At 37.0% G+C, this 11,803-nt stretch overlaps 1 protein-coding gene across 1 annotated transcript in view; it reads right to left on the reverse strand.

The window, feature by feature from the left end:
* LOC122086369 (kanadaptin) overlaps positions 1 to 9,658 on the reverse strand; it is a 53,883-nt gene extending 44,225 nt beyond the window's left edge. The window contains exons 1-2 of the mRNA XM_042655142.1: positions 9,281 to 9,658; positions 8,746 to 8,831 (exon numbers count right to left, since the gene is read on the reverse strand). Coding sequence (XP_042511076.1) covers positions 8,746 to 8,831; positions 9,281 to 9,558 — 364 coding nt within the window. The 5' untranslated portion in view covers positions 9,559 to 9,658. The remainder of the gene's footprint in view (positions 1 to 8,745; positions 8,832 to 9,280) is intronic.
* Positions 9,659 to 11,803: the final 2,145 nt, after the last annotated feature.

The raw sequence follows: 11,803 nt of genomic DNA on the forward strand, positions 1-11,803 counted from the left end.
AGCAAACACTCCTATAACATGGAGCATACGATGATTCTTTCACAATCTGAGGCGTTATCTTACCTACAAGGATATCATATCACCATGGTTTAAGATCTCGGGGAGATCTCGCTAATATCTCGTTTTTTCTAAAATAGCGAGACGAGATGCATGGCGAGGTAGAAAAAAAATGTACAAAACCTCGACTGAGATCTCAGCGAGAACCCGCCAACCATGGTTTCAGTTCAACCAGACCAATTTAAGTGATATAAATTGCACCATTTCAACCACATTCAGATAAATCTCGCTATTGTCTCGCCTCTTTCTCTACTTTTTCGAAGAATAAACACCAAAGAGCAACGATTTTGGTGCTTTTTCCTGAGGATCTCCATTCTTATACTCATTAAAGCTTAAAGAGTACACATTTGGAGTTACTTTTCTTCTCAAGAACCATTTTAGGCAAAAAAAAATCTTTTCAAACTCATTATTATCATGGAAACATCATCAATACTTGTTTTACATTGATTTTTTTTATATGTGATGCATATAACATTGATCTATGGATTCATTGAGGAAACAATATTTTTCTGTTTAGATAAATGATTTTCTTGCAAATATATATATGATTTATACATAATGTCTATCAATCATTTTTATATATGTTGTTCATCGTTGGCCGATCTACGGCCACAAGGTATCATTTTTTTTTCAGTTAATAAAAATATTAATTAATATCTAAAAAATATTAAATAATTACATAAATATTAAAAAGAAAAAAGAAAAAAATTCTTTTTGTATTGAAAATTACTTTAACTTGATGTAAGTATTGTTAGTGTATTTTAAAATGAAAATGATATCCTTTGTTTCACTCTATTATAATTTATTATTAACTATGATATAATTATTTTTTAAAAATAATTTAAAATTAAGAAAAATTTTAAGTAGAGGATTAAAATGTAATAGTTATCTGATGTTGGATAGCTCATAATATATGTATTTTTTAATATAAGATGTTGAATAGCTACTAATGCATTCATTCTTTTATGTAATAGTATTTAAAGTTTAGACACAATGTCTAGTACTGGAGGTGGAAGTGGACATATTGCATAGTTACATGGAGATCCAAAGTCAAATGACAAAAAAAATCAAAATGTAGGTATTGTAAGAAAATGATTAATTCTGGATGTGCCACTAGATTAAAGTAACATTTGGCTGGTGGGTACAAGGATGTTGCTAAATGCCCCCAAGTTCCTTATAAACCAGATAAACACCACCCCCCTTCCCTAAGTTACATCTTCTCCCTTGGTTGGCCCCCTTGCCTGCCCCCTTACCTGTCCCCCCCTCTGGCTGCGGCTGGCTTAGCTTGGTAGTGTCCCCTTTTTTGGGCTGATCTAGCTATGGATCTAGCTTGGTTGTAATTTTGTTTTTGGCTTCGTTTTGGCGTAACCTCTCCTTGCTCCCCCCTTATATATTCTTCTCTCTCATTTATTCATCCAAAAAAAAGCCAACTTTTCTAGACACCATGTGTAGCCTACTACATTAATTTAATGCTTAAAGACATGGGGAAGAAATCTCTTGTATCAGTTGTGGTTGAATAGGCAAGACAAGTGACCACATTTGTCTATAACCATGTATATGCCTTACATTTATTGAGGGGTAAATGCGGTGGGGATTTGGTGAGATAAGGAATTTCTCGATTTAACCAACTACTTTGCATTGAAAAGCTTTCAAGACAAATTAGTTGGTTTGAGATCCATGTTTGCCAGTAAGGAGTAGTTTGGATGAAGGGCATCAAGTTCACAATGTGGTAACGTAGCACGGGCCACCATCTCTAGTGAACAATTCTGGCAAGATGTGAAGAAAGTCCTTATATTTGGGCCAGTTGTAACTGTCCTGAGCTTGGTAGACTCAGAGAGGAATCCTACCTTGCCATATGTGTATGATGCAATGGAGAAGATGAAGGAGAAGGTGAGAACATCGATTCCTAGGGTGCAAGGTCTTACATAAACTTATTGAGGATGAATAGGAAAAACATTTGATGCATCCACTACATAGAGCTGGTGAGTTTTTTAAATTAACTTTAGTCCAAGTTAAAGTTACTTTACATTCAATGACAAGTTGTTTATGGAATTTGCAGCATATTATCTCAATCCTAAGTTTCAATACAAGTACAATCTAGGAATGGATGATACATTTCTAGAAGCAGTAGAACTTGTGGCGGCAAAGTTGGTCCCAAAAGCTGATATACAGTTAAAATGCAACACTGAGGTAAGAGACTTATTTAAAATTGCCCTAACTCCTAGTTGGCATTTGTGCATTACAATATTAGATTGAAGATGCATCACATACGTCAAGGCATTGAGGGTAACAATAAAGCAATGGAGCTTGCTAATGTTTTCCAAAAAGACTTAGATGAGGAAGAGGATCCCCTATACCAATGGGTGAGGGATCAAGGTGAGTCACTTATGGATCAAGCTGGGGGTAGGCCCAACCCCTTGGTAGCTAGTTAAATGGGTACTAACTTGGATGATTATATGTATCAAGAGGGCCGTGTGCTTTCACAGATACCTAAGCCTTTCAAGACCCAAGCTATTGGGTTTGATGTGAAGCTTGACACCGTTTGGTCACGTTCCAGTGATGATGATGGTGATGGTCAGGGACCTGTTGGTGGTACTAGTAGTGGACCTCATGGTTCTAGTGATGGTGATGATGGTGCTGGTGTTGGTGTTGGTGTTGGTACCGGTGCTGGTGATGGTGATGGGGATGGGGAGATGCGCGAGAGGTACCATTACACTAAACCGGAGCCACAGGCTGATTATACTCGTGCCACATTCATGCCACACAGGATATGGACCGTGGTGAGGGTGAGGGTGAGGGTGAGATGTGAGCCTCTTGTAGGTATCTAACATTTATTTGCCACAGGATGATTACACTCATGGCACACAGGATATGGACCATGGTGCACATGCCCCCCCACCCTACAAGAGAGGCTCACATCGATCCCTCACCCATTGGTATAACGGATCCTCCTCCTCATCTGAGTCTTTTGGAAAACGTTAACAAGTTCATTGGTTCATTGTTACCCTCCATTTTTTTACGTATGTGCTGCATCTTCAATCTCATAATGTAATGCATAAACACCAACTAAGATTTGGACAATATTAAAAGTGACTCACCATAATATAGCAATTTTGACTATAGATCAGCTTTAGGGACCAACTTTGCCAACACAAGTTCCACTGCTTGTAGAAATGTATCACACATTCCTAGATTATACTTGTATAGAAAATTAAGATTGAGATAATATGTTGCAAATTCCATAAACAACTTGTCATTAAATGTAAAATAACTTTACCTTGGACTAAAATTAATTTACAAAACTCACCAGCTCTATGTAGTGGATGCATCAAATGTTTCTCCCATCGATCCTCTATAATTTTTATGTAAGACTTTACCCCCCTAGCAATGGATGCTCTCACCTTCTCCTTCATCTTTCTCCATTGCAGCAAACACATATGGCAAGGTAGGCTTCCTCTCTGAGTCTACCAACCTCAGGACAATTACCACTGGCCCAAATATAAGGACCTTCTTCACATCCTGCTAAAATTGTTCACTAAAGAAGGTGGCCCGTGCTACCCTACCACATAGCAAACTCGATTCTCTTCATCCAAGCCACTCCTCACTGGCAAACATGGATCTCAAACCAACCATCCCTGTCCTGAAAGCTCTTCAATACAAAGTAGTTAATTGCAAATCAAGAAATGCCTGGCCTAACCAAATCCCCACCAAATTTATCCCTCAATAAATGTAAGGCATATCTATGGTTGTAGACAAATGTGGTCACTTGTCTTGCCCATTCAACCACACTAGATACTAGAGATTTCTTCCCCTATGTCATTAAGAAATAAATTAATGCAGTAGGCTGCACATGGTGTCCAAAAAAGTTGGATATTTTTGCTTTTTTTATTCATCAATTTCTCCCCCACTTTTTTTAAGTTGCTCCCGTTGTCTGTCATAATTTGAACAACATTCTCTGGCCTTACCTCCATCACAACTTCCTAAATATATAGCATCGTTCTTCTCATTGCATCAACCGACTTTAAAAAGACATTCTTCCCATCACATACACTATGAAGTTGACGATGGATTGTCTGGTTGGTCCAGTCCAACTTCGCACATCACAGTAACTCCATATCATTCCCATGATGACGTGTTCAAGCTATCAATATACTCATCCAACTCCTTTTGATGAGGTAAATAAGCATTCATCATTTCATAAGGAGCGGGACCCTTTGTTCCTAGACCAGCCCTCTCTACAGTGTCAATCATGAACTGGTAATATGTCCTTTGTGCAGCATTAGCTGGAATACTATTACAGAAAAACCATTTTGACGTTGCATCACCAAGTAGTTGTTTCCATGTACCCTACTTGCTTTAGGTTCTTTGTCTTTTATTATATAGTCTATATATCAAAGGATCTTGCCTCGGGACCTCATCAGGATCATCATTTTGTCTTGGGGGTGGGGGTGGGGGTGGGGGTGGGGGTGGGGGTGGGGCACCCCTCACTCTGAGTTCTCCTGAGAGGCAAATCCCCATGCCTCTACTTCTTCCTCCGTTCCTCTATGAGATATGCATCTGATGCAGCTGCTCTTGAACCAGAGCCACCTGCTCCTCTCACCATCTCTACCTTCCTGACCTTTTCCATTTGGCGTGAGACCCGGCTATTAGTCTTAACCTGCTGGAATTGTCTCCACTCTACCCTTATCATACCTTTTTCTAACCTATAATCACTATCAGAGTCACCAAAGTCAAAAACATCTACTGCTGTTGGGTGTCTCTCTAAGACTAGCTACCTCATCAAATTCTTGCTCTAACATTTACGTCTATGCCCTCTTTAACCTTGCACCCTGTAGGTTCTTAGCAATTTTTTTTTCGCATTTCATAAGGAACTTAGGGGCATTTGGCAACATCTTTGTACCCACTAGTCAAATGTTGCTTTAATCTAGGAGTACCTCCAGAATTAATCATTTTCTTACAATACCTACATTTTAACTTTTTTCTTCATCTGACATTGAATCTCCATGTAACTATGCAATATCTCCACTTCCTACTAGACATTGTGCCCCAACTTTAAATATTATTACATAAAAGAATGCATGCATTAGTAACTATTCAACATCTTATATTAAAGGATGAATGTATTATGAGCTATTCAACATCACATAGCTATTACATTTTAATCGCCCACTAATAATTTTTTCTTAATTGTAAATCCTTTTTTTATAAATAACAATATCATAGTTGATAATAAATTATAGTAGAGTGAAACAAAGAACATCATTTTCATATTAAAATACACTAACAATACTTACATCACATTAAAGTAATTTTCAATACAAAACATAAATTTTTTTCCTATTTTTTTTATTTTTCTATATTTAATATATTCTTTATATTTCAAAAACTATATTAATTAGTTTATTAACTAGGGGAAAAAATGACATCGTGAGGCCGTAGATCGGCCAACGGTGACAAACATATATAAAAATGACTAACAAAATATGAGTATAAATCTTTATTTTATTTTTTTGGGCAAGAAAATCATTTATTTAAACAGAAAAATAGATTTTCCTCCTTTTTTTTTATTTTTCTATATTTAATATATTCTTTATATTTCAAAAACTATATTAATTAGTTTATTAACTAGGGGAAAAAATGACATCGTGAGGCCGTAGATCGGCCAACGGTGACAAACATATATAAACACGACTAACAAAATATGAGTATAAATCTTTATTTTATTTTTTTGGGCAAGAAAATCATTTATTTAAACAGAAAAATAGATTTTCCTCCTTAAATCCATAGATCAATGTTCTATGGATCACATAGAAAAAGAACAATGTGAACAAACAAATATCGATGATATTTTCATGAAAAAAGTGGGCTTGAGAAGATTTTTTTACCTAAAATGCTTTTTTAGAAGAAAAGTAACTCCAAATGTGGATGAGGAAGTGATATTCTCCACTCTTTACGCTTTAATGTAGTGTAGGAATGAAGTTTAGCAAGCAAAAGCATCAAAATCCTTGCTACAATGTGTTTTTTCTTCAAAAACGTAGAGAGAGGTGAGTTCTGGGCTTGATCTCAATGAGATGTGGTCAAGATTTGGCCTTTTTATACATGTGGGTTGGTTTGGACTATAGTTCAACCGAAACCAACTTGGCTTCGAGTTGGTTAGCAAGGTCTCACCGAGATCTCGAGATACGGTCCATTTTGTATATCGCCATGCATCTCATCTCGCTACTTTCAAAAAACGAGATAATAGCGAGATCTCACCAAGATCTTAAACTATGGCCTCTCCAAACGACAAAATATGTCTCTTAAAATCACCCTTCTGAATACCCAATACTGACACCTTAAACCTTGCTCATATTACAACAGAGTTGATGTGGTTGAAGTCTCTGCTTCAACAATTGGGTTTCCCATTTACTAAGATAATGAAGATGTTTTATGACAATCAATCTGCTATATATATTTCCAATAACCCGGTGGTGTTTCATGAAAGGACTAAACATAATGAGTGTGATTGTCACTTTGTGAGAAATTTTTTTATGAAGAATCTAATTGTTACTCCATTCGTTTCGTCTACAGATCAATTGGCTGACATGTTTACCAAGTTTTTTCGGTCCTACTTTCCGGAATGGTCGTTCCAAGCTGGGCCTAGGAGATTTATATGCTTTGGCTTAAGGGAGAGTGTTAAGTTATGTACACATGTATCGTGGACCCCTATTAGACCCATTCTATGTTCTGGTTCTTTGTCATTAGAATCATGATGGAGGGAGTGCCCCTATCGTGCTATGTTTGGTTAGTTTTGTGTGTCTAGGTTCCTTGTTAGTCTCTATTTGTCTGTAATTAGTCTTGTATTCTAGGTAGGATCCCTAATTAGAGTAAAAATATGCTATCTTATCAATATAAGTAAAAGGTGAAAGGTCCAGCAATAGACACACTAAATCTATCACTGGTTCAGGATTTCCTCATCTCTCTCTCCTTCGTTTCTCTCATTCTCTCTATGTTTCTTCTCTTCTTCAAGCTTTGGTGGCTGGTTGTAGTTTTCTTCCAGGTTACAATGTTTAGCAATGATATGTGACATGTGAAGGTTAACCTCCCTCTCCATGCTCACATTGATGCTTATCACAACCAAAGTCCTTAGTTGAACGCTTGCACATCACTATGTTACCTGCACTGGTTTTGGATTTTAGTAGGGGAATGACTTCAGGTCGACCTTTATTTCAACTTCGTGGACAAAGAGCATATTTTACAAATCAGACTTGTCTAATATAAAATGCAAGAGAAACAGAAAGCATGCCATTGTTTATGCAAGCAGAAAACGTGCTGCAATAGCAGGTCAAATGAAAAATCCCAGAATATCTAGATATTGCAATAGATCATAGTTGTCAAGGCATTGCCTAGCCATCCAGGCAGCCTATATCGAGTCTAGGCGATTGTCGCCTTATTGCACCGGTGCCTTATTGCAAGCCGCAATACTTATTTATGTCAAATATCATTTAAGTAAATGTTTTAGATATTATTCATAAACAAACTAATACCTAGATTTGAATCCAATAAAAATAGTTTAAAAATCAAATTCTGAAATGATAAAACATCAACCCCCAATCCAATAACAAAAACTGAATATTTGGTTGTAGGGGCAATTTTCAACTTTCAAATGCTGGGTTTTTTTCAATTCTAAAAATTTCATAAATGTTATCATGTAAAACATAGCAAAAAACCAAAAGTCCGGTAAAATAATCTTTTGTTTTGATATCCATAAAAAATTATTTTCATTTAGGTGATTTTTACATCATTCGCGAACTATAAAATAAGTTTAATTGGCACAGAACTTTGTCATTAAAGCTCTTATTTAAGTAATCTTAGACTTGCTGGAAAGCTATTTTTGTGCTCTACTTAATACAAAATGTTTCATGTAACAAATAAAACCATTTGACTAGTCAAATTTATTATAGAACAAGAAACGTTTCTCTAAAAGTTGATTTTTTATAACAAAATGTGACATAATGTAGATTTTTATGAGTGGATGTGGCTTTTTTTTTTTTTTTTTGGATGAATAATTGGATGTGGCTTAATGTTCACTTTTGATGACTTAATGTGGCTTAATGTTGATTTTTTATGATACACGGTATATGTAGCATACTAAATACTGTTAGAAAAGTGAGAAAATAAAAAATAACACTTGATCGCCTTAAGGTGGGTGACTCATGAACAGTTTTTTGGAATTGTCAATATTCAATATAATGTAATAGTATGACTAGATCCGAAGAATCTTTCCGGCTTTCATGATTCATTCCATCGACCATAAAATCTTTTTGATTCGCTATTCATGAACTATTAACCATTCTATAGATAGAATGATGGAATTTTAAAATAAATAAAAAAGAAATTCTCTTGCCTAAGTGCTTAGGCAGCCCTCCAAAGCCTTGGTTCGCCTTGGCGCCGTGACAACTATGCATGAGATCAATTGTTTCATAAATTAAGAAATGCATCAACCATGGCTAAGAGGTGATTGACATAGTAGATGTCAATTCCCAGGCATATCAAAGTCTATTATTCAACAGAGGTTTAAATGCAGCATATGAATAATTAATGGGAAAAGAATTTTCTACTGATGCAGAAAGGATTCATGTGTAATAGCGGCCACAAAGCAGAATAATCTAACCAACTTCAAACCATAACAGTGGAAAATAAATTTACCAGCATGAAATCGGGAAATAGTTGGGTGTTCAAGGACAAAGTCGCAAAGGTCTACACGCCCAAACATGTAAGCCCCCTTTTTGGACCTGCATCATCAGTGATTAAAAATTCAGTGCAGCTATTCACTAGCACACAGAGTGCAAATTTGTGTCTTCATCTCATTAACCAATTTCCAATTTCTTCTCAACTAATGGCTGATTCTGGAGCTTAAATTGTTTGTAAAGCCAGAAAAATCAAATTGGAAGACCATAATTTTTTTTTTTTTTTTAAGTGCATTTGTAGAACTCCACCTAATTGAATTTTATTGCATTCCACTAGTCAGCTCCCTGCTTCATCACTTACTTTATGTTCAAAGGTAACACAGAATCATCTAAAATTAGGTAAATGACAATTTCATGAATGTTCAAATTTTCAACAACAGCATCCATAATCAGAGCAGGGAATGAAGTAAGAGAGAGAATGAGATAAATACAATCCTCTGGTTTTTGGCCATTATTGAACAGAAGTTCTGTGAAAGGGTATGGAGATCACTTACACATCGAATTGGTCAATAATATGGCCATCCTTGAGAACTTCGAGGAAGAAAGGATGGCAGGGAGCTTCACTCCAAAGTGGAATCGTGTAAGGAACTGCGATGTTAGGGGCTTCTCCCGGAGTAGAATCAGAGCTAGGTCTAGGTTCAGAGTTCTCAGGCGCCTCTCTTTCCGGGGGAAGAGCCATCGGAGCTCTCATTTTATCAGCGTCATCGGGCTCCGCATCAGAATTGGAAGGGTTAGGGTTTGGGTTTCTAGGCGGGGGAGGATCCATCGTCATATTTGCAGGAATTCAGAGAGAGAGCGAGCGAGAAATGGAGAAGGTTCTGAAACGAGCCGAAGGGGACTGTTCTTATGCTGATGGCCGGTATAATCATATTGTGATGATACAAGAACGAAACTAGGCACCCTCTGGCACGGTTTGAGGAATCGGATCGGATCCCGATTCTTTACTGATACCGTATCGCAGGATCAATACAGAATCTACCGACTACAGACGAAGGATAAGGTTAAAAAAAAAATTAAAAAAATAAATAACTGTTTTTTAATAACAATCTAGATGTAGATAGAGAATTGAACTTGGGACGGTATGCCAATCCATACAATCTCTAATTTGCTTTAACAATCTGGGCAACCCATGGATGAATACTTTTGATGAGATTATGATATGTATTTTCTTCACTAACATTAAAGAAAGTATCTCTTTTAATGGGCATCTAAACCTGACACAAGGCAAAGCCAAATGGAAGTGAGACTGAAATTTTGTGATACGTTAATCCCAAGTTCTAATTTTTATATTAACCAGAGTTTATCAAGTTACAAAACAAGGAAATAAAAATTTTGATATTATCTAGAGGGTCCATGAAATTACCCGGAGTGCATGGATATATATGATAGGGTATGGCATTTGATGAGAGAGTAAACTATTTTATTTGTAGGTAAAAAAATTTGACATAATATATTTAAGCCTTTTCCAATATATCCAATGGTCATAATTGTTGAATGTGAATTACGTATGGTAAAACTAGGTTTATGGGTTAAAGAGATCCTTTCCTAAATGACCATGTGGGAAAACATTTTTCTTTTTCTTTTTTTCATTTTATGAATAGATCTACAAAGGAAAATTGATGGTGAAGCACAATCAACTAGTTTAAGCATGGTCATCACCTATAACCGGAAAAAGGAAAGGCCAGGGGTGGGGATGATGGTGTGTCAATCTTTGGACTAGGGTTTTAAAACAAGAAACCGTGATCATAATCGAGCATCATGAGAATCCATTTTTGTAGTTCAGATGGTGATCAACCCATGGCTGATCCAGCTTGTTTGAATATTTTATATGATCGGGATTTGGCATCGGTTTTTTTTCTTGGGTTCTCTCCTTATCACCTAAGGTACGGGTTTCCTCAAATTCAAGGTTTTCGATTTTTTTTTTGTGTTCGATTAATTTCTTGTGTGTTGACTAGTCTGGATCAACGATACCTTCTCCTCAGATTCTTGGGTCGCATGGATTTTGTTAAGGTGTGGCTGAAAGAACATATTTCCATCAAGGGTTTTTTGTTTCAGTCACTCAAGTGGTACAGAAACTTCAAGGCAGGATCTGAATCTTCGATGGTGCCGGTCTGAATTTCTTTCCCCAACCTCCCAATGAATTTTGACTAAAGAAATTATTTCTTATCAATCACAAGAGCGGTTGGAAAAGTTTTGAAGGTTGATAATGTGACATCTAGGGCACAAGAATGGTTGCCTCCAGGGCTTGTGCTGAGATTGATCTCCGGGATAACCATCTTGGTCGTATCTTGATTGGTTGTGGTTCTCCAGAAGGTAGTTTCTGAAAGAAAACCATTATTTTGTCAAAGCTGCTCGAAATTAGGACATGGGATTGACAATTACCGCAAAAAGACACAAGAATTGGATCATCAAGGTAAGGAGGCTACTGGTCCCACTATTTAAAATCATGTGACAATGAGGAGTAAGGAATCCGTGAATGCAACTTCCAACGATATCGAACACTAAGGCAGTAGGGAATGTTACTACTACGGGGTGAATGTGATAATGTTATGATTGGCATTACCAATGTTGAAGGTGGGGAAGGGAGGCTTTCTTCTCCGATTATTAGCTCCAATACTCATCTCATGGAACTAATCCTAATAATGGGGTTGAAACTACTAGTATAGTACTATATGCCATGTTCATGTTGATCAATTGATACTTCTAATGTCGCCTCGAGTACTTGTGGGAGGCCCACTAGTAGACATGTTGAGGTTTCTATAGGAGACATGTTGGTGTATGATGTCTTGTATTCCATCGCAGTTTAATCCAAGGAGTACTGGTGCAGCACCTAGACAGGCAGGACGGCGGTCCTGCTAGTCGGTTAGCCGGTCGTGGGGGTTGCAAGGGGGGCAGGAGGCCTCCTTGCATAGCAGGGGGTGTAGGGGGCGCAGCTCCCTGCTTGAATTTTTTATTTGAGGGCAATTGTGTACTTTCCAGATTAGGATTTTTTCGCTATATATTTGTAGCAAGGGTTT

Source organism: Macadamia integrifolia, chromosome 8, assembly GCF_013358625.1.
Source record: "Macadamia integrifolia cultivar HAES 741 chromosome 8, SCU_Mint_v3, whole genome shotgun sequence".
Classification (NCBI taxonomy): domain Eukaryota; kingdom Viridiplantae; phylum Streptophyta; class Magnoliopsida; order Proteales; family Proteaceae; genus Macadamia; species Macadamia integrifolia.